Source organism: Urocitellus parryii, chromosome 5 (genome assembly GCF_045843805.1).
Source record: "Urocitellus parryii isolate mUroPar1 chromosome 5, mUroPar1.hap1, whole genome shotgun sequence".
Classification (NCBI taxonomy): Eukaryota; Metazoa; Chordata; class Mammalia; order Rodentia; family Sciuridae; genus Urocitellus; species Urocitellus parryii.
The window spans coordinates 110,447,824-110,471,182 of NC_135535.1; the positions used below are offsets into that span (position 1 = coordinate 110,447,824).

At 50.2% G+C, this 23,359-nt stretch overlaps 1 protein-coding gene across 1 annotated transcript in view; it reads left to right on the plus strand.

Moving 5' to 3' along the window:
- Tspan11 (tetraspanin 11) overlaps positions 1 to 23,359 on the plus strand; it is a 68,851-nt gene that overhangs the window by 11,168 nt on the left and 34,324 nt on the right. Inside the window, exon 2 of the mRNA XM_077799249.1 lies at positions 17,900 to 17,994. Coding sequence (XP_077655375.1) covers positions 17,911 to 17,994 — 84 coding nt within the window. The 5' untranslated portion in view covers positions 17,900 to 17,910. The remainder of the gene's footprint in view (positions 1 to 17,899; positions 17,995 to 23,359) is intronic.

The following is a 23,359-nucleotide window of genomic DNA, read 5'->3' on the forward strand; positions in this document are numbered from 1 at the left end:
CTGTCTTGGAAAGGAAATGAGTTTTTATGTCATTTGGACACTGCTTTTTCTTTTCTTCTTTTTTTTTTTTTCATTACCCACCACCTAGAAGGGAGTATCTATGCCTCCCTGATCCCAGCAGACAAGGTGTGCCTATCCTTAAGCATGAAATGATGTGCACCATTATGAGGGCTTTGCAGGGAAAGCCCCTCCCTCCACTCCAGAGCAAACCCTCCTCCAGCCTGGCTCGTCCCTACCAGAGCCACAGAACTACAAACTGCCATCATCCCTCTTGCTGCTGCTGCCATGGGAAGGGGCAGGTATATAGCAGGAATTCAGGTACAGGCTTGGGCCATGGTGTCTGGGTGACCCTCACCCTCTTATCCCTGCTGGGCAGAGAAGGACATTGGCTCAAGTAGGTTAGATGAACTACTGAAGTTCTAGCAGCCAGCGAGGATGACATTAACTTATCCTCCATGTATGTGACCCCCCAACCAAACATCAGAGAACCAGGCTCATGTTAATGAGCAGGATGGAGGAGGAGGGAAAGCCCCCCTCCTGTCTGTCCTCCGGCTACATGTAAGCTCACCAGACAGGAGAAATTCTTCCCTGAAGCTGGTAGATATCCTCTGCAGTCTCCAACCAGTGACATTTCCTACCCAACTCTCATAAATCCAGGTCATTCAAATAGTGGCTTAGCCATGGAGCTGGGAAGAGGGTGGCTTCTAGGATCCTGACCTTGGGGGTAGCAGAGTTGTTGTGGACCCTGAGTCAAGTCTGGTGGTAAGCCCTGAGTTGGGATGGAGTCTAAGAGCTGTGACATCATTGATTTGGGATCTGGAGTGGTTCCCACATGTTCTAGAGTTGCTCCTAGGAGCCATATCTTATGCCTCTTCTGACCTCCACAAGCAGAGATGCCCTGTGTCCTCAAGCCCCAGTCTGACTCTAAACCCAAACTTGGGAAGGCCCCTGGGCATGAAGTGTCATCTGTTTAGGCCTGGCTTCCTGGGGGAGTATGGATGTTGGCTCTCAGGGTCACAGTCACTGAGCCCTTTTGCCCCTCTTGGATTTCTGCAAGGCAGTAGCACCAGCTGAGGGTGGACAGCAGGGCAGAACTGCTTCTGATGCTCCTGTCCTGACTCTTCACCTGCTGGGGTACAGCAGAACCAAGTGGAAAGGGCATCCTGCTCTGGACCCACCTGTAACTGTCAGTGAGATCTGCCTGGTCATGGTGACATGAAGTCAGATCCCAAGGCTCAAACAGCAGGTCTAGACTCAGAGTTGCTGGACTGAGTATGGGGTCCAGAAAGCCATGACAGTAGCATGAGTCTAGATGTCCAGAAGTTGCCTTGATAAGAAGGAAGTGAGCTAGGATCAATTCCTCACCCATTGTCACCGGCGCCCAAGCTGAGGATGCAGAGCAGGGCTGGCTGTGCCAGAAGCTTCCTGGGCAGAGGTAGTTCTCTGCATCAAATGAGAGCTGGGCTCCATCAGAGAAGCCGAATGCAATGACAGAAACTGGAAAACAGCCCACCCTCAGCACCCAGACAAGGACGTGTTCCTGGGAGGCAGCACCAGGAGCCTGGGCAGACTGTCTCCAAGCCAGGCTCCTCCTGAGCAGTGCACAGAATGGGTCAGAGGGTGGGTTTCCATTTCAGACAGTGCTGCATGCCCTTGAGTAGGTTTCCTCATATGTTTAGGGGGATCCCAAGAGGATTTACCTCTTAATGACTGTGAGAACTACCCAGATGCTATTATTATTATTCCCATTTATGAAGTAACCAGCAAGCTACAGCCTGGAGGAAAGAAACTCACTGGCTCCCTTGCCCAGCTCACAAGATCTCCTGCCACTGCCTGATAGGGGGACCCACTGGGCCAGGGCAGAAACCATACTCAACAAATGGGATGAACCTATGGGATACAGTTTGGCTCAGTAAATTAAACATAGAGTTACTATATGACCTAGCAATTCCACTCTGGAGTATCACCCAAAGGAGTTAAAAACAGGCGTCCAAACCTGTACGTGAACTTGTACTGTTCTTGGCAGCTCTGTTCCACAAGAGCCAAGGGTAGAAACAACCCAAATGCCCATCAAGAGATGAATGGATGAGCAAAGGGTGGCATGTGTGTGCAACAGGATGCTCCCCAGCTGTGGAAAGGAGTGAAGTACCCATACATGCCACAGATGTGAATGAGCTTTGAAAACATGTTAAGTGAGAGAAGCCAGACACGAAAGATCATAGATGGCATGATTCCATTGATATAGTAAGACTAGGGAAATCTACAGAGATGGAAAGCAGGTTAGTGGTTTCTAGAAGCTGGGGGGAGAGGAGTGAGGTAGGACTGCTTCATGAGGTTTCCCTCGGGGGTGATGAGAATTTCTGGACCTGGACATGGCGATAGTTGCACGACATTATGAACGTACTTGATGCCACTTAATTGCACGCTTGAAAATGGTTCCAGTGGCAGATTCAATGTTGTGTGTATTTTGTCAGAATAAAAAGGAAAAGAAAACATGAAGTGGGGTCGGGGCCAGGTGGGGGTCAGCCAAAGACTAAGTGCCTATAAAATGAAGGGCTTCTCAGATGACCTCAGAGGTCGCTTTTGGTTCTAAAAATACTTTGTGGGTCTGGAACAGAGTCCCAGCTCCTCCCTGGGTCATTTTGACCATGGGCAAGTGTGGAGTGATGATATCCAATTGTAGAATAAAAAAGCTGATGTCTACACATGGATCTCCGAGTGATAGAGCGGGTTGGTTTTTTGTTTGTTTGTTTTACCTCAGCTTTAGGGTGGGTGAGAGAGGAAGACGGTGATCAGAGGGACTTAAATAGAGGGGAGGGACTTCACATGCCCCTTCCACCAGAGAAGCTCTGCTTTATCTAACACTGTCAAGACTGAGGGCAACATGAAACTGTGAAAAAGCATACAGCCAGAGTACCAACCGTCTCATCGTACAGGTAAAGAAACTAAGGTCCCAAGACGGACACTGACTTGCCCAAACCGAGCGATCTCCTGAATCTAGATGCCTGCCAACACTCTGACCTCTGCTTGACCTCCCCAAACCCCACCCCACCATGCACTGCCGCCTTCACGGATGCCCCATGCACCTGTCAGGGGACATCCACCACATCTCTTTGGCAAGTCTCCTTTTTTGGGTAACCATGGGATGGGAAGCGAGGACTTCCCTCACCCAGGGGGCCCTCTCCAGGAACACAGGCTGTCCCCAGCCAAATTCCCCTGCCAAGCACCAGCCCACCCCCTGGGTAATGAGCCAGAAGCTCCCATGGGGACAGGACCCTCTCTGTGTCCCCACCAGGGCAAAGAAAAAAGCAGCTTTTTCCTTGAGGAAATCATAGATGTGTTCATTCAAGAGGGTCAGGGAGATTGTGATAAAGATCTTCTCTGAGTGTAGGGAAAAAGCATAGACTCTATTCCTTCTTAAAATCAGTCTGGTGTTAGAAGGAGTGCTGAGTCTCTCTGCAATGTGCCGAGCTTTTTGAAGGGCGCTACGGAGAACTGGTGTGTCAAGATGAAATCCCCGTGAGCTCTTAGTTCTGAGACAGTGGTCCTTCTTCCTGGGGTTTCACTTCTCACATCAGCCCTCTGCTCTCTTACCTGGGTCCACTCCTGTGCTTAGGCAGACTCAGGAACAGTTACAGGGGACTGACAGTACCTGGGCTAGATTTGATGGTCCTAGAGAACAGGGTCCCTGCCATGTCGCACAGAGCCACAGGAAATCAATTAACATGCGCCTGATTCTCACAACAGATAACTGGGCTCCTGGGTGTATTTTTAGAATTCATCTAAATGAATGCTCAATCCCCAGTCCCAGACTCTGGTGCCATAACCTGCTAAACCATTAGCATTATTTAATTTAACCTCATAACTGCGGACTCTGATTCTGATGCCCTGGGTCAGAAGGTCTCCTGGTTTCCCGTTGCTTACAAAGTAAAATCCAAGCTCTGGAGTCCGGTCTATACCTTTCTCGTTAGCTGTTGTGCCAATTCCTGCTCATCCTCTCTAACTCTTGTTCCCTCTTCAACACTCCTATAAGCATCTTTATTTTTCTCCTTGAACTTCATATATTGTGTGAGAGTGATGTTGATCTGTCTCCCCAGCCTTGACCTCTTTAAGGTTAGGGACTGTTTCATTCATTCTTCTCTCCATCTTTATTTTTAATCTCCAGCTCCTAGGACATTGTGTGCCACATATGAGACCTCAGGTGTTCAATGAGTTAATAGAGTGATCAGTTAGTTCCTCTCAGAGGGCAAACAACTGACCAGACCTGGGGAGGGGGCCATAGGGAGGCAGTAGCCATTGGGCAGACTCAATGATGTTGATTCGGGAGGCTGCAGAAGGGCGGGCGTGTCTTGGTAAAGTACTACAGGTCTGGTGGGAGCTGGTGACTGAGAAAAAGGGATGAGCCCTGGACAAAGGATGGAGAGTCACTTGCTGAGTTGAGGACCGTGGGATGGGGGGGCTGCAGGAGAAACCCAGTTGGGACATGCTGAAGGTTAAGGACCTGGAACCACGTGAGGGAGCCTAGAGCTAGCTCCCTGGCCCCTGGTCATCAGGTCCTCGGCTCATTCCCCACCTTACCCTGCAGGGAGCCAGGCTTAAAGGGCTGAGCCCAGAGGAGGGTCCAACTGACAAGACAGGCAGAGAAGACCAAGCTATAGGCTTTGGCGGTTCTGAGATTCGGTGTCTTGGTCTATTTTATGCTGCTGTGACAGAATATCACAAACTGGGTCATTTATAATGAACAGAAATTTATTTGGCTCGAGGTTCTGGAAGTTAGAAGTCCAAGAGCATGGTGTTGGCATCTGTCAAGGGCCTTTGTTCTAGGTCATCTCAGGGCAGTGGACAGAAGGGCAAGAGAGCAAAGGAACAAGAGGGGCCCAAACTTGCTTTTAAAATAAACCTCCTCTCCTGGTAATGACATTAACCCATTGGCGAGGACAGAGCCCTCGTGACTGAGTGCCTCCTGTTAGCCTCCACCTCTCAACACGGTTGAGATTGAGGATCTCAACTGTTGCAGTGGGGATTAACCTTCTAACACAGGAACTTTGATTTGGGGGTCATGTTCAAACATGGCATTCAGATTAAGGCCCACTGGAGACCCAGAAGAATCAAGAGATAGTGGCACTGAGAAGTAAAGCCTGAAAGGGAGCTTCAAAAAGAAGGGGTGATCAGGGGCAGGGGTGTAGCTCAGTGGTAGAGCCCTTCTCTAGCATGCAAGAGGCCTTGGGTCCGTCCCTAGTACCGAAAAACAAATGTGTCCAACATTTCATGTTCAACAGAGGTGAAGCTGAAGGAGGTTGAAAAGCCACCTTTGTCTTGGGCAAGGCGTGATTAGGGACGAGAGAAGGGGTGGAAGTCAGACAGCCATGGGTGAGGAACGACTGGACGGGGGCTGAAGCTTCAGACCTTGGTGTGAAGAGAAGAAGAAAGATCAGGCCAGGACTTAAGAGGGACAGGGAACGGAGGCACACGTGGGAAGTTTGAGAACTAGCATGCATTATGATGAGATGGCGCCTTGGAATCTTACACCTGACGCTGCACCCTGGCTCTGTGTCCTAAATCATTAAGAACCAAATTGTTGCTTCTAGAAGTGGAACTGGAGTAGGATTTTTTTCCTTCTTTTTTGAAAGGGGCATTATTTCTAATTCCCAGAGATACAATCCAGTTAGAGAAAAGACTGAGCTGCTTTGTCAGAGACTCAACAGTTCAGTGGCTTAACGTATAAAGAAGTTTCTTTTTCTCTCATGAAGTCCAGGGTGAGCACGGTTCTGCTCCATGCTGCATGGAAGGATCCAGGTTCCTGCTGTCTTATTTCTCCTCCATCCCAAAAGCAGCATGCATTCTCAAAATGAGGTCCCCAAACCAGCAGCAGCAGCAGCCTCTGGACACTTAGAAATGCAGGGGTTCAGGCCCCACCCCAGACTTCCTGAATCAGAATCTCCAGGGGTGGGAACCAGATCCCTGTGCTTTTGAGAGCATTCGAGGTGATTCTAAGGCACCTTGAGTTTGAGAACCATTGTCTGCATGGTCGATGGGCTTCAGACTCATCTGTGTTCCAGCTGTTGGGAAGGGGAAAGATGGTGGAGATGTGTCAGAGCAGTGCTTTAAGACCCAGGCGTGAAGGGACACTTCCACATAATGCTTCATTGTTAAGGATTTCTGTATAGCCAGATCTTTTAGCTTGGAGGGGGAAGTTGAGTACCCATGTACCCAGCTACCACTCCATTATAACACAAGGGGACAATTTTTTTTAGATCACCAGCAGTCTTGCCTACCTTATGGATCAAACTTAATTAAGTAAGTTTAATGCTGCTACCACCCATCCCCTGCAAGACAGCAGAGGATGTCTACGTACAGATGGAAATCAAGGATACAGATGGATCCTCTGTTTAAGGATCCATTGTTTTTTAATCTCACGTACCAGCCCCCAAATGTCTGTTTCCCTCACGGGGCTTGGGCAGCCCAGACCTTAGACACCTGCCTTACCTGCTCAGCCCATTAGATATGGTACTATATATAGTTGCTAATCCCGGCTTAGCAACTTCCAGCAAAGGTCAGGATTTCATCCAGCTGGTTGCATCAGAAGGCGGGTACCCAGGCTGGGCAGGGAAGGGTGGGAAGCAAGGGGGAGTGCTGATTTACTGGAAATGAGGCTAGAAGAAAGATAAGCAGTTTAGCACCCGAGCAGCTATGCACAGCTGTGCAGATGGCACCCCACACGGTTCTAGGAGTAACCATTCACATGGACCATGATGTGGAGCTCCCCCTGGAGTTGGAGGACAGAGCCACCTGTCTTTGTCTCATCCCCAGGTCCCACTTCCCTCCTGAACCCCAACACCCCGGGCTCTTGGGCCTTCCTGAGGTTGCTGCTCTGAACCTTACAGAGCCAGCCTTGAGCTCACCCTGAATGAGCCACCTCTGAAACCTCCATCCTTGCCCTGAGTGTCTTCTCGGAAGGGCCTTCCTGAGGTTGCTGCTCTGAACCTTACAGAGCCAGCCTTGAGCTCACCCTGAATGAGCCACCTCTGAAACCTCCATCCTTGCCCTGAGTGTCTTCTCGGAAGGGAGCTCAGTGCTTCTCAGACCAAACTTAGAGAAACCAGTTCTGGGTGGGAGCAAGTTTTCTTTGCTTCTCAAAGCCACCCCTTGCAACCCAGAAACCCCCAACCTGAGAGAGCTGGACTGGAACCTCCCAGCCCCAGGGCCTGATCCCCATGTGGGCCGGAGGAGCCTCAGCCTACTTGTATATAGAACAGAAGCAACGGCTCCTCCTCGGGCTTGTTGAGACAATGGAATGAGACCCCTGGACCAGGGAAGGACCCTCCCCATGGCTGATGCTGTAGGGGCTAGGGATCCAAGCTCCTGACCAGGGAGTCTGGGAGCTGCTGGGGGCCAGAGGTGGTTCCTTAGGGCCCTAGAACACTTCATTTCAGTAATGTATGATCCCCATCCTGGAAACAGAGGCAAAGTGACCTGCCTTCCTGGTGTTTGTGTATTTAACAAGCTACTTTCGTGTCTCTCTCTCTCTCTCTCTCTCTCTCTCTCTCTCTCTCTCTCTCTCTCTCTCTCTCTCTCTCTCTCTCTCTCGTGCGTGCTCCATCTCTCAGCTCTGCTGCCTCTGCAAACTCCGCAGGAATAGGGGAAGGGAGCTCACATCCGTCAGTGCTAAAACCCCACCTGTGGAAGGCCTCAGGGGCTGCCCTGGATCCAGTTTTAAGGGCTGGAGCAACAGCAACAAAAAGAGGGTGGGGTGGCTGGGAGGCGGGGCAGACTGCACACCCATTCTCTTGATCCGTCAAAGCCGCCCACTCCTGCTGGGCTTCCTTCTGCACTCTAGCCCCTCTGGGAAGTGCCTGATTATCCTCACAGGTGTTTCCCATCCATGGAGGTGTCCCATTCTCATTTGTGCCTTGTCAGGCTGATTTTCAAAGGACTTTTTGCCTTGATGTGTGATGGACTCAGGTCTGTGTTTCTTATCTGAGGCTGAAATTGAAAACCCAGGGGAAAAGAGGACACTACAGGGAGAGCAGAGAAAGCTCAGAGAGAAAAGGACCAGGGGAACCCGCTGCAACGGCTCGCGCAAGACTCTTCCCACAGGCCCTGCTGAGAAGAATGGCCGTCGCCTGTGCTAACCCAGCTACCCAGAAATGCACAGGCACAGGCCACCACAGCCCTGGAGTGAGCTTTGCTTCTCTCCTTTCATCTTTGGCTTAGATTTACTGAGAGCTTGAGCACAGTGAGAAATATTTATGTAACTCTACAAGAGTTCAGAGCTTCCAGGTGATGCTTTAATACACTTGTTCCTCCCTTCCTTCCTTCAAATCCGTGACATGCATGGCTCAGGCATGCTCTGTGCATGTTCAGGACTCTGAAGTGAGCTCAGAGTTTAGCCATTGATGGAGCTCAGGGGCACACGTGGGGCTTCCATTAATGGGAGTTGGTGATCTTGGGATGTAAGAACAGGGAGTGGGTTGGAGAAACCTCCAGAGCTGGGGGAATGGCTTAGAAAGATCCCAAGCTTGAGGAGTATTGACTATTCTAGACAGATGGCATGCCACAGTGGTGAAGGGCCAGGCTTGAACATCCATCTGGGACAATTTTTAAGTGAAAGGAACACAACTAATAATTATGTCAAAATGATAGGTTTAAACTGGGGCATCGTGTGGGTGCAGCAGAACAGGTAGTCACCCTGCTGAGGGTTCACCTTGAAGCCAGTCCACCCGACTCCCACCCGCTGCTTACAAACAGCGAGACCACGGATGAGCTCTACAACTTCTGTCTCCCTTTCTGCATCTGTGACATGGGGACGATGCCCAGGCCTACATCATAGGTGATAAACACAGCCTTTGCTATTACTAGGCACAGGATGGAGCCTTCAGCGACACAGAAATGGTCAGAAATCACCATGTGGCCGTCAGACTTGGAATGGGGTTTCGTTTTTACCCAGCCCACTAAGGAAGATCGTAGCTCCACTCTCATAGATGGGAAGAACTGAGGCCCAAGGTCACAGAGCAAGCTGGAAACAGAAGTGGGACCAGAACCCAGGTCTTGGGGTGTCAACCCAGCCTTCCTTAAGTCACGGGAGGGTGTCACCCAAGCACCGAGGCAGGTGTCACCATCTAGACTTAAGGACATCATTATGTTGCTGGGATGGCAGAGGCCATGTGGGTGCTGCCTGCAGGAGCCCCAAACACAGGCACCCAGGCTGCGGCCCTGCCTTTGAGCACTTCCTCCACCCCTGGGGGGAGGCGCTCCCTGTGTGCAGCACGCTGCCTGCTGCCATGTTGAGAACAGAGGTGAGGCGCTCCACGCCCACGTCTCCGTTGCCCTTTCTCCCCTTCCTTCCAAGTGAGCTTCCTGTCGGCACCCACTACTCTCACAAATTAAGATCCTGATTTTGCACAAGTGGCTTCTTCATGGCCACCTGAAGACAGGGTCTCCTGTAATGGACATCTGGGTAGTGTCCGCTAGCAGGCAGAGTGGGCTGAAGTAAGAGGCCCTGAGGCTGCAACCCCAGCTGTGTGAGGCAGGGCCTGCACTGATGTATTATTTAGGATCACCTGCCTGCTCTAGTTTGATCTGGAAAGTCCCCTAAAGGCCCATGTGTTGAAGGCTTGGTCCCCAGGGTGGCTCTGTTGGTTGGTGGTGGAGCCTTTAGGAGGTGGGGCCCAGGGGAAGGAACTCAGGTCATGGGGGGGGTGCCCTTGAAGAAACGTTAGAACCCTGACCCCTTCCTCTCTCCCTCTTCTTCCTGACCTCCATGAGGTGAGTAGACACTCTCCCACTCTGTGTTTTGCCCCTAACAGGCCCAAAGTGACAGAGCCAAGCAATCAGGGTCTGAAACCTCTATAACCGGTGAGCCAAAATACACCTTTCCTCCCTGAAGTTGATTTATCTCAGGCATCTTGTCACAGTGACAGGAAGATCTTAGAGAGCTGGGTTTAATTGCTCCTTTAACATTACAATACAAAGGATTCTTGCAAATTCTCCATCCATTGGACTTTCACAATCACCCTGCAAGGGAGAGAAGCAGTCAGCTCAGCATTCTCCCCATTTGACAGAGCAGGAAACTGGGGCCCTGACTTGCCAAGGGTCACTGTGATATCAGTGACAGGTGGTCTCCACACCCAGATGTTCTGTCCTGCTAACCCGTGCTGTTATTTTGTCTGCTTGTTCACTGATTCTTGTCATATGCACTGGGAAATCCTCATTTCATAGGTCAAACTGTAATTTGAAAAAAAGGGAACCAGGAAAAAACGTAGCAAAAGGTGGTCACTGCCTAGAGGCAGAGCTACTGGGCTCTGCGTATGTGTAAACAGATGTGGGACAAGGGAAAGGCCAAGGACTTGCCTCAAGATGGGAGCAGAGTCCTGACAATACACACAATGCATGTTGGTTACTTGCAAATAAGTGAAAAATAGTCATTTACTTTGGAAAACAGGTCTCTCAGGGCATAGAAACTGTGAATTCTTGGTGCTGGAATTCAATTCAAGGTCTGCCTACAGCTCCATCCACATGACTCTCTAGTTAGCAATCAAACCCTAGATTTGGCCCTAAAGAGCTGCCTGCATTCATCTACCTGCCTGCTACAAATAATGCTGATATAAAAGAAAAAGCCAGTAGGTGTCCAGAGACTCACAGCCGCTGGATCCCAGGCCTCACAGTCAAGGAGACAGATGACCAGGGGAAGGGCATGGTTCCCTCCTGAAGGCCCCCCAGGAAATTGGTATCTCTGTAGTGCTGGTCATCGTGGGACCCCTGACCCCAGGTCCTTCTGCCTTCTATAACCCCCAGCTGGGGTCTTTGCCCAGGATAATCTTATCATTCTTAGCTTCCACCAGAAACCACCAAGCCAAAAGACTCTCCAAGAAACCAAGCTAGACCAGCTAGGCAAAGCCAGGCCTCTGCACACTGCCCTGCAGATCTCATGTATCTGGCTCTCCACTTATTGTTCAGTGCCTCCGTTTTCTCTTCTGTAAAAGGGGATAATAATCCCACCATGGGATTAAGTAATAAATCTATTAATGCACATATAGCACTTAGAGCTCAGCATGCACTTAGCATCTAGTAAAGGTTTGTGGTGTTATTAGTATATATCAACCAACCACAATCTCGCTGGTGGCCATGGAGAGAAGACTGGCCTGGGAGACAGGATACCAGGGACTGTAGCATGACCTGGCTTCCCCCTGCCACCCAGGACTTGGCTTCCTTTGTTCTCAAACAAAAGGGCTCCGCCAGGATCTCTTTGGCTTCCCCAGGTGTCACACTCAGAGGGTCAGAGGAAGTCCCATTTTTCTGACCACTTCAGAAGGATAGTCACATTGTCCACCTACCAGGAATGGGCCACACAAATGGAAATTAGATAAGAGAAAAGGAGCTGGGAGCAGGGTGGCTCAGTGACAGAACACTCGCCTAGCATGTGCAAGGCCCTGGGTCGGATCCCCAACACTGCAGGAAACAAAATAAAGTCAGAGGAAGGCAAGAGCAAACGTCTGAGTGCAGAGGAAATGCACCACGTGGGGACGGTAACCAAGTTTCATTAGAAGCCGAAACGAAGTTATAAATTAAACCACTGAGGTTGTTTTTTCCTGTCCCACTGTGTTTGGCCATTATGCTGCAAGGCCTCTTGCTGGCCAAGAACTCAGAACTGGAAACTGGCACTTAAGTGAAGGAGTAGGGATGGGGCAGGACCTAGGTTTTCCCAGAGCAAACACACGCAAGATGGTCTTGGTTTAACTGACAGAGAGAGTTGTGTAGGTCGGCCACGTACCACACTGTGTTTTGAAGTGTATTGGAATATCTAAATCTAAGTAGAACTTGCATAACCTCACAAAGTTATCATTTCTGTGGTGACATCACTTTACATCCACTCTCTTAGCAATAGATCTCCTAAACTCAGTCTTCGTCGCTAACTGAAATTTTATGTCCTTTGGCCCATGTCTCCCTAATCCCCCGGCCCCAGAAACCACCACTGTACTCTCTACTTCTGGAAGTCCAACCTTTGTGGATTCCACCGAAGAGTAAGCTCATGCAGTATTGATTCTCCTGTGCCTGGCTTATGTCACTTAACACAGGCCACTCTCAGGGACATGTCCAAAGGAGATGAAAGCAGGACGTCCAAGGGACATCTGCAATCCCATGTCCCTTGTAGCACTATTCACAATAGCTGAAAAATGGGAGCAACCTAAGTGTCCATCAACAGATGAATGGATAAAGAAAATAGGGTGAGCAGACGTGATGAATAAGTCAACCATAAAAAAGGATGAGTCCATTGTTTGCAATAACATGGATGAACCTGGAGGACATTGTGTGTTTTCATTTTAGAACTGCCACGGTCCCTGAAGCCCTCCCCTAGGAATGGAGTGCTCTCCTTTCATAGACTAGAGTCAGAGCACCCCCAGCCTGAGCTCTTGCTAATGTAAGCACACATACACTGGTGAGATCTTTGGAGTCAAGTAGGTGGGGAAGCGGGAGAGTCACAACTAAGTGTGGCCAACGCTTTGACTGCACAGGGGCCCAGGCTGATTTCCCAGTCCTTCTTGAAGCCCAGGCCCACCCTCCTGGCCACCTCTAGGACTTTGCTCATACTGTCTCCCTCCTGAGTACCCTTCCCTCCTGCAGAGCCTACAGAAACCCTGCCTGTCCTCAAGGACCAGATTAAATAACCCTTCCTTTTCCCACCCTCGCCCAACCTGGTAGATGAATGTCATTTCCTCTGAGCCACCACTGGGCTTGGCCAGCATCTCTGAGAACTCGATCCAGAACGTCAGGAGGTTATTTCTGTGCCTGCATCCACCTTCCACAGTTGCCCAGACTCCTTGAAGAGTAAGGCCAGTGTGCCAGGGTGAATCAGTGAAGGGTGCACAGACCCAGGGCCTGTGCCGTCTACAGAGCCAGCTCTAGGCACTACCCACCCCCGCTGCTCATCCACATTAAAGGACTCAGCTCTGCCCCCCATCCAGCAGTCCTGTGTGATCCTTCTGCTCCTGGGCGCTGGCCCTGGCTGGAACCTTGCCTGGCACAAGGACTTCAGATACCTCTGGGTGGTTTGTACAGGTCTGTTGTCTTCTCTGCACTTTAAAACTCATTCCCTTGGGGCGGGGGCAGGGCTTATAGTAGAAAAGATGAAATCCCCAAGTCCATGATGTTACACATCTGTCCCTGATGAAAGTCACCAAAGTGCATCACTTCACCACCCAGGCATGTGCGGTTGCTTCTCTGAAAGATTCTAGGGAGTGGAGCCTGAATTTGGTATTACCAGCCCCGGGCCTGACAGCTGCCCCTGAATCCAAGCTTTGTTCTACTGTCAGAACCATGGCCTGGAGGGGGAGCGCCCGAGGCTGCTGCTTTCTGGGAAATCTCAGGCATCTCAATGAGAACTGTGTCTTAACTGTGAATTTTGTGTGAGAAGACACGCCCTGGTGCCCACCCCACCTCTCTCTCACGTCTATGGCAGAATAGAGGACACTTATATTGCAGGGCCCTGGACTTTAATGGGCACTGATTCCATGGAAATATCTGGGAGTAGGTGACCACCACCCTGGTTTGCCTGGGATGACCCAGATTTAGCAAAGTGCCACATTTAAAGAAATCCCTCTGTCCTGGGCCAATCTGGTCAACCTGGTTGGGAACAAATTCTCCAAGTTTTCTTCAAATTCTCACTCTAAACCTGATGAATCAGAAGCCCCAGGGATAAAGTCTGGAAACCTGTTTTAATGAACTGTCCGGATAATTCCAATGCAATGCATGCCCAAGAGAACATGGCCTCCCTCAGGATGAAGAAACATGGCAGGTGCTACTTGCCTAAATCCTTGGGTGGCAATTAGAGGGCAGAGCCAGAAGCAGGGCCTGACTCCACTGTGCAGCTCAGCTGCCCCACTCAGTCCTCAGGCTCAGAGCAGAGTTCCCAAGCAGGAATCAGCCTGTGAACGTAGATCAGTAACTAAGGTACTGAAATACCCCCATCAACTGCCATAGTCCAGGGCCACTGGGCCTTACCATGGGGTCAGGCAAGATGGGGACTGCCAGCTTCCAAGAGGGTAGGATTCCTCTGAGCCTTGGTGCATTTGGATAAGCAGAAAATAAAGGAATTTCACATAAAGAAGAATGAAATTATGGCATTTGCTGGTAAATGGATGGAACGGGAGACTACCATGCTAAGTGAAATAAGTCAGCCCCAAGAAACCAAAGGCTCCGTTCCCTCTGATAAGTGGATGCTAACACACAATGCTGGTGGTGGGAAGAATAAAAGTGCTTAGGTTTAGACAAAGGGGGGTGAAGGGAAAGGAGAGGGGGATGGGAATAGGAAATACAATAGAATGAGTTGGACATAACTTTCCTATGTTCATATATGAATACACAAACAGTGAAACTCCACATTGTGTACAAGGACAAGAATGGGAAGTGTTCTCCATGTATGTATGATGCGTCCAACTTCACTCTACTGCCATGTATAACTAAAAAAAAAAAAATAAGAATTAAAAAAAAACCACTCTACTGTCATGTACATCCAAAAAGAACAAGTGTTTTTAAAAAATATTTGTTTATTTTTAGTTGGACACAATACTTCACTCATTTATTTCTATGTGGTGCTGAGGATCAAACCCAGGGTCTCGCACATGTGAGGCAAGTGCTCTACCACCGAGCCACAACCCCAGCCAAGAACAAGTATTTTTAAAAAGAATATACCTGAGAAAATATTTCAAGGAAGGAAGGAAGGCAGGCAGGCAATTCAGACTCAGGGCAGTGTGAGCAAAAGCCCAGAGGACACAGCACGGCCTCCAGGAGGCCCAAGGAGACAGCCGCAGCGGGGGCCCTGGGGGGAGCAGTCACCTCCTCTCTGTGCTCAGGCTGGACCAGCAGGTGTCGATCACCATCCCAGGTGGGTGTCTCTGTCTCGCCTGACCCCACTGCCCAGCTCTTACCCACTAGGGACACTTCCTCCCATTGGCTCAGGAAGTCCAAGTCCAGTTCTATGAACAGAAATAAACTCCACTTAGGAAGGCAATCTGCTTCCCAGAAGTCAGAAGGCTCTCCTCAGAGTTCAGAGAAAATGGCTCAGGTGGATTACCCAAAGCCCTGCTTTTCATTCACTGGCGGGGAGATAAGACCACTTGGGGGGCTGTGTTTGCTTTCTCCCCTCCGGGAGCTGCGACAGACAGACCTGCTCTCCATGAATTGTCCTCTGGCCACAGGAAAACCAGGGATCCCCTTAGGACAGTGGGAGTATTGCCCGCTCGCCCCTCCAGCCTGCCCCTTTCACTGAAGGCAGCCAACAGGGGCTGTGGACCCTTGGCTCCTTTCCCAGGGAGCTAAGCCTTCCTGAACCTCCCGTTTTTATAGCACACAAGTGTTCCTTGGGCCTCGGCCTTCTGGATGCTTCCCTAGTGTTCTCATTGGATAATGTCTACTCCAGGTCTCCACTGACTCCGCCCTCCCATAGGCATCCCTAACCCACCACAGGCTCCCACCAGCCTTGCCCTGGTGAAGGGTAGCTTTGCTAGTCCTCACTTGGCTGGGACCTCTTGGCAGATCTGCCGCTGTGGACGCCCCCTCTCCCCTGGCTTCTGGGACCCCACACTCCCAGGTCTCCTCTCACCCATCGCAATAAGCTTCCTCCTCACTCCTCTCTCCTCTTTTTGCTCCTTTCCCGTGAGTCAGGGCTCTCGAGAGCCCCACCTGCTTCTTGCTTGCCCAGACTGCCCGCCCAGGGGACCTCCTTCTGTGCAGCAGGAGTCTGTCCCTGCTCACCCTTCAGAACTCCACCTCTTTCTTGGACTTGATTGCCAACTTCCTAACAGTCCTCCCTGTGCCCAGAGGGCCTGTCCCTTTTCTTCCTCCACAGGGGACTCTTTATGAAATGTGCATCTCAACTCAGGACTGCCTGGCCAAACACTTTCCTGGGGTTCAGTACTGGGGATTGAACTTAGGGCACTCGACTACTGAGCCACATCCCCAGCCCTATTTTGTATTTTATTTACAGACAGGGTCTTACTGAGTGGCTTAGCAATTGCTGAGGCTGGCTTTGAACTCATGATCCTCCTGCCTCAGCCTCTCGAGTCTCTGCACCACCTGCCCAGCCTATCTGAAGTCCTTTTTAAAAATGCAACCTTCCTTACCTGGGTCCTGATCCCTGACTTGGAGTGAGTTTCTCAGGTTCCTTTTCTGTGAGTCTAGAGAAATGTCTGTGATGGGTCCAGTGGACCCTGGCTGGGAAGGGTCCACTGCAGGGAGAGAACAGTCAGCAGCTGGGAGAGGCCAGGCCCCACAAGCTCTGTGCGGTCACTACGGGCCCGTGGGGTTCAGCAGGTCCTCAGACACAGTCTCACATCAGGGCGGATGCAGAGCACCAAGGTATAGCTCCTACTCGGGTCCTGGCCACCCCATCCATCACCATGTTCACAAGCTTCCTTTTTCCTCTCTGTCTCTTTCAGTATTTCTTCCACTGCCTCTCAGACTAATTGGAGAAAAATGGGTTTTGTCTTCTTTTTGACACAAAGGCTAAAAGTCTTAAATTACCTTCTTCAAGATCTGCAAATAGAAATCCCGGAGAAGACAGCCACCTATTTTATCTCCCTCTCTCCCTCTCTCTGTCTCCAGGAGCCTCAGAGCTTTGAAGTAAGAGACAGAGCCATGCTCAGGAGGAAGAAGCCTGGCCTGGGCCCAGCACTGGCCCAGGAGATGAGGGAGGGACAAGAGCAGGGCCTGGCTGGGACCGGGAGTGATGGAGGGCGACATGGAAATGGGCTCATGGCTTGTGGTTCTGAAACAAAAAGAGGTTCCCTGGAAGGGAACCATTTCTGAAGGAGCACCCACTCCGTGAACGTGGGCCATGTAGCCAGAGGAGAAGGAGGAACCGTGGAGGCTTCAGGCTTGCTGAGGTCCAATCTAGCTGAGAAGCAAACAGGAGTAGCAGGCACACTGGGCCTTCTCTACTTTGGTCACCACCAATGATGTCACAGCTCCCAGGTGTCCATCAATGTGTCAGAACAAGAGAGAAAGCTTGGTGCTAAAGACTGGCTATTTTAGGACAGGAGTCTTGGTTTCTTGCCAAAGCTCGGTGACATGGAATAATAATAGCTGACGTTTATTGAGCACTTGCTTTGTGCCAAGGACTATGCTAAGCCCTTCACATGGATGATCCCATCTAATGTTCCAAACCACTCTATGATGTGGGTATCATCATTAACTGCATTTACACATAAGGATTCTGAGGGATGGGAGGTTGTGGACTTGCCCAACACGTCGTGTACCAGATCAGAGCATGAACCCAGGAGGCTGACTTCAGAGTCTCTTGTATTTCTTGCTGCCAAACCACTAGGCCCATCTGCACCTGCCTCCTCATCTGGAAGGTCAAGGTGCTGGGAACAGGCGGGGTAGACTGGGAGATCCCAAAGGCCAACTCCATCATGGGTGTTCTGACGGAGCTTCTGTGATGCAGGTGCACACAGAGATCTTCAAATGGTGCCTAGTTCAGCTTTCCAAGGCAGTGTGGCCATGCCAACAGAGTGAGCACCTGCATGGGGTAGGGGACAGGAAAACAGGTGCCCTGTGATTGTGATGAGATGGGAGGAAAGTACAAATAGCACTAAGCCCATGTGAAATTTGTAAAGGCCTTTAGGTTAGACCTGTGGTCATGGGGGGGGGGGAGCCAAGATCCAGAGGTCTAGAAAATTCCACCCAGATTGACCTCCATTAGGTGTCCAATGGCCTTTGTGTCTCCCTAATTTTTGCTCCATGTTGCACACTCACAGCCTCAAACCCTCCTGGTCACACAGGGGACCTTGAAAGGGACCTTAAAGGGGACCTTGAAGGGGGCCTTGTCAAGCAGCTCTGCTCTGGGAGGATGAGGCAGGTCCCTATGTCCTCCTGGGGCCCAGCATGTGTGTGTCCTTTGCAGGTCCAGCAACCATGGCCCATTACAAGACGGAGCAGGAGGACTGGCTCATCGTCTACCTGAAGTATTTGCTCTTCTTGTTCAACTTCTTCTTCTGGGTAAGTGAACTCTGAACGCGCATCCCCTTTCCAAGCACCGAATGAGTCAAGCTACCTTGGTTTTTTGTGAGTCATCACTTTCTTCCAAATGAAAGGCCCCCGAGGTGCAAGTTCTGCTGACTTTAAAGCAAGCATGTATGTTTCCCTCTGCAGGCTGGCCTGGGGTCGGCCACACGCATCTGACTAGAGAAAAGCGTAACAAAGCACCATGTGTGCCGGCCCCCCTCCCCCTGCAGAGGGTCAGGGGCTCTCCTCCCTGTCACTGGTACAATGCCCTATGGGAAACACAACTGCCTGAAATAAGGCTGGTTTCCACCAAAGCCCATTTGCCTGCCGTGGTTCATATGGTTCTTCAGACCCTGGGCAAACATACGGATGCCTTGGGGACCCAGGACTGCCTCTCTATAGTGACTCCCCCCAGAAACCTGCCTGCTTGAGACTTTCCAGAACAGAGTAAAGGCTATCCACTAGGCGCCATTATCTGGTTACTTGAGAGCAGAATCCCATCAGTTGCCCCCAAATAGCCTGAATGTTTGTATTTTATATTCCAGCTCACTAATTCTGGAAAGGCAGGTGACACTAAAGAGAGCAGGCTTTGCTCAGCCAGACCTAGGCTGTGCTATCTAGCAATGGTGTGGCCTAGGCCACTTAAGTTGGATGAGTCTGTTTCCCCAGCTACAATTTGGGGATTATTTCTAGATTCTTAGGGTTACATTCAACAAATACAATGTTTTGAAGATATTGAATGCATATGTCTGAAAATACCATCAAAGCAACAAGAAACTTACTGATTAGGAAGAGCTAAGTTTGGTTTTGGGTTTTCTTTTTTCTTTTCTTTTCTTTTTTTTTTCTTTTGGTACTGAGGATTGAACCCAAGAGTGCTTAACCACTGAGCCACAACCCCAGTCTTTTATATATATATATATATATATATGTATGTATGTATTTTAGAGACAGGGTCTCACTGAATTACTTAGGGTCTCACTAAGTTGCTGAGGCTGGCTTTGAACTCAGGATCCTCCTGCCTCAGCCTCCTAAGCCACTGGAATTATAGGCATGCACCTCCACGTCCAGCCAGAGCTAGGTTTCTTGCTACCCCGGGTAAGAGAGCTCTCTTTGACAGAGTCTTAGGAGAATCTCAGAAATGCACATAAAGGTGGACCATGTCTTAGCTTTCAGGCCCTTTCCTGCAAGAGCCTGATTAAGATTGGGAAGAATCATGACAGAGTAGTGTAGGATGGATGGACACAGACAGGCCAGAGTCTTGAAGAGTCTTGGAGAACAGACCGTCAGTTTGATGCTATCTATTCAAAAGCTGAACAATCTAATGTTTATTTAAATGTGTTTTGCAAAGTTCCTGAAATACACAATAAAATTATTTGCAGCTTTTGTCTCCCCGGGCAGGAGTTTCCTGGAACAGTGAGGGTGTGGTGATAAAGATGATGGGATAATAAAGCTGAGGAGCTGGAGACTGTAAACCATGTGGGTGTAGAAGGTTTCAGTTCTTAAAGGTAAATCCAGCCGGGTGTTTAAGATGCTTACAGAGCAGGCTTTTCTTTTTAAGAATGTTTTTCCTCATCATCCAAGTTTTATGTGCTCACTACAGATAATCCTAAAAAATTGAAAAACATAAAAAAACTTACCCACATCTCCCTGTCTTGGTTTGCTCTCACAAATTACGGCAAATGGGGTAGCATTAAACAACAGAAATATTTTTTTCTCACAATTGTGGACACTAGAAGTCCAAAATCAAGGTGTCGGCAAGGCCGTGCGTGCTCCCTCCGAGACGCTGGGTAGACCCTTTCCTTGCTTCCAAAAGCTGCTGGAAATGCTTGTCCTCCTTGGCATCACAGCTGCTGCCCTGTCCCGCCTCTGTCCTCACTGCTGGCAGTCACGTGCCAGTCTCCATGTGACATTTCCCTCTTCTTATGAGGACGAGGGGCATATTGGATACAGGTCACCCTAATGACCTCATCTTACTTCACTGCGTCTGCCAAGACCCTATTTCCCAATAAGAGCCCCTTCACAGGAACCTGGCAGTGAGAATTCCACTATGTCTTCCAGGGTGCAGGGTACGATTCAGTTCGTGCTGCCTGCCATCCCAGAAACATTCACTGTTCACACTTCCTCCTGACTTTGCATGGGTCAAGGCGCGAGATGGTGGTGACCTGTACTCTGGGAGTGACGGTGGGAATAGAAATATTTGGGGAGAGTTAAGGGGTTGGAAAGGTAAAATTGACAAGATTGGGCTATTACCAGATGGGCTGAGAAAGAAGAGGGCTCTGGGGAAGGTAGCTCCTCAGTGGATGGTGGGGCTCTGCATTTGTGCAGGGGACCAGAAAGAGAAGCAGTTTGGGGTGGGGTGGTGAGGTCAGAGGTCGGCATGTGAGTTTGTGTTGCCAGGAGACATCTAAGTGGAGACACACAGTGGGAAGTTAGTTCATGGCTCCAAAACTCAGGAACCAGCCAGGCCAATGCCGCAGACTTAGGGACATCCCCACCTGGAGAGCAATTGCAGCCATGAAAATAGATGAGAACAGAGTGGACAGGGACTAGGAAGGGAGGGGAAGGAAGAATGAGGCCTGGGGACTCTCCAGGGGCCAGGGCTGAGTCTGGGCAACCAGAGGTCCTGGTCGGCCTGAACTGAGGGAGCTCCTGAGGTGGGGGGCTGTTAGTGCTGAAACCAGGAAAGCTCCAGGCAAATTGGGATGAGCAGTCACCCTTGAGCAACCAGAAGAAGGGGGTCCACCACGGAAGCTGCAGAGGAACAGCCAAAGAGGGGGTCATGAAGCCAGGAAAAACCCAGATCAGAGAGGGTGGAGACTGGGCAAAGCCATCAGTGTGGAAGGTTCCGGAAACATGGAGCATCCTCAGGCCTAGGAAAGGCCAGGGGGTTTAGCAACAGAGAGCAGCAAATGTGGGAACTGCTTTGTGGAGAGTCGGGGTGGAAAGAGTGGAACTCCGTGTCGACAGCTTCCCACTGAGAAGAGAGGAGGCAGTGGCCGCGGGGTGAGGGGCCTGCTGGTCCTTTGGTACCTAGGGTTATTGTGGGATGCTCAACCCAAAATATTTGTGAAACAACTGGGGCCTTGTGCATCCTGATTGTGCTGAGGTCCCAGAGGAAGCGGTGGGCAGTAGACATGGTGACCGCCCCCAGGGGCCCCACCAAGCCAGAGTGGACTCAGCGTCCATCTGTGTTTGTGTTACTTTGGGGGTGGTAAAGAAAAAGACATGTGGGAGGCAGCACGGGCAGATGGGCAGCAAGCATGTCCCCAGAGCAGCTACCAATGAGGGGAGCCACCCCCACACAGCTCTCCCAGTTTTGAGTTAAAAATAGCCCTGCCTGGGGGCCTGGCTGGCCATGGACCAGTTTCCAGGGGCTTGTCAGCTGAGTCTTGCCCCTCTTGTGGGGGTGGTGGTCTTTAGAAAGTTCTGGCAAGGCTCCCCTAGACCTGCTGCACAGTCCTCAGAAGTAGACAGGGGCAGACAGACATGTCCCATCTCCTGTCTTGCTGCCTCAAGGCAGAGCACGACTTTACGGTACCCAGGTCCCTGAGAACCTACCATAACCCAGCCCCTCCCTCCTAGTGGGAGGGCATTGTCTAGAGAGGCAAGTGATACCTAGGTATTCTCATACCAGGTCAGAAATAATCATGACCATTTAAAAACTCATTCCACAACCTGTAATAAGTACCTACTGAGTGTGAAGCACAGTTCTAAGTCCACATCATGGGACAGGGTTCTCAGTTTTCCTGGAACTTCCTGTCGTGGGCTTCCTCTGTGCTTGCCTTTCCACCTGCATCACCCTATTCAAAACTCCCAGCCCCCCTTTGAGACTGTGAACAGCTCTATTAGAGTCCCATTTTAGAGAGTGTCAAGCAAATTTTCCAAAGTCCCACAGCTGGAGTCTGCTCTCCCTGACCCTAAGCCTGAGTGTGCTGAGCCACTATGCACTGTGACGCCCAGCCCTGAGTCCTGCACTACCCCCCCCCCACTGTCTTTGGGGCACACGTGGATTATCAAGGCAGCAGAGCATGCTGGGAAGTCCCAGGCTGTAGTGCTGGATCAAATTCAGATTGCATTATTTATTTGCCATGGGATGTTCAGTGTAAAGAACTGGATTAGGTCTTCTCCAAATCCATATGCTAAAGCCCTAATACCCAATGTGACCATATTTGGAAATGAGGCTTTTAGGTCATAATGAGAGGGTCTTCATCCAATAGGGATGGTGGCCCTTTAAGGAGCAGAGCTCCAAATGCAAACACTAAATGAGGACAGGGCAAGAAGCCATCAAGCCAGGAAGGGAGCCTGCACCAGGAACTCAATCAATGGGACCTTGTTCTTGAACTTCCAGCCTTCAAACTGTGACATCAAGTTCTGTTGTCTACAGCATTTTGTTATGACAGCCCAGGAAGACAGGCTGAGACATCGGGCAAACAACTTCATCTCACTGGGCCTCACTTTTTTCATACATGAAATAAGAAAGGCGATACTTTAAGAATCAGGGTTTCAAATTCAGGAAAACATTAAGCACATACTCAGTGCTTAGCTGTTATGCTGACTGTTTTGATAAGATGCCTCGTCTCTTCCACAGCTTTCTCCATCCATAGAACTATCTCTAAGACTTCCAGCATCAAGAGACACGAGGAAGCATAAGAAATGCTAATCACAGAACTAAACTTCCCCTCACAGTGTGTGAAGGACTCTGAGATTTTCTCTGGTCTTTTCATGATTACTATTAAGTGCACGTTATATTAATTTCACAACCCTAATGGGTCACATTCCAAAGTTCAAAAAGCCCAGAGCAGTGCCCCCTCCACCCAACCTGGTCAGGACTTGGGTGACAGCTCTTCCTTTTACCCCATCCCTGAAGCCCCTTTGGATCAGGAACCAAAAATGTCACTACTATCCTGCTTCCTTCATGACCCTAAAAAGCCAATTGCCCAGGCTTTCCTGCATGACTGCCTGGGAAATAATTTTCCTCCTCTCCTTTTTCCTACACAGCTCCCTATAGCTCCCGTCACCTCTGCAATGTTGTTCTCTAATTTATTATTTTAATCAGCTGCTTGGCTGTGTTAATAATCAAAACTTCCCCAGCCTCCCAGGAGCTCTGCCAGGCTACAGCTCTGCCTCGAAGCCCGGTCCTGCCCTGAGCGACGGCTGAGCTTGGCCCTTCACATGGGAATCCCGGGGGCCACTTCAAGGCGATGTGGAGCTAAGACAGGTGGTGGAAAAGATGGAGGACTTGAATCCTGGCCAGAGCAGTGGGAAGGGCTCGAGGGCATCACCTCCGGATGCAGGGAGAGTCCAGGAGGGAAAAGCCTCTGCTTGATTGAAAGCTGAGGCTGGAAAGCCCTTCACTTCC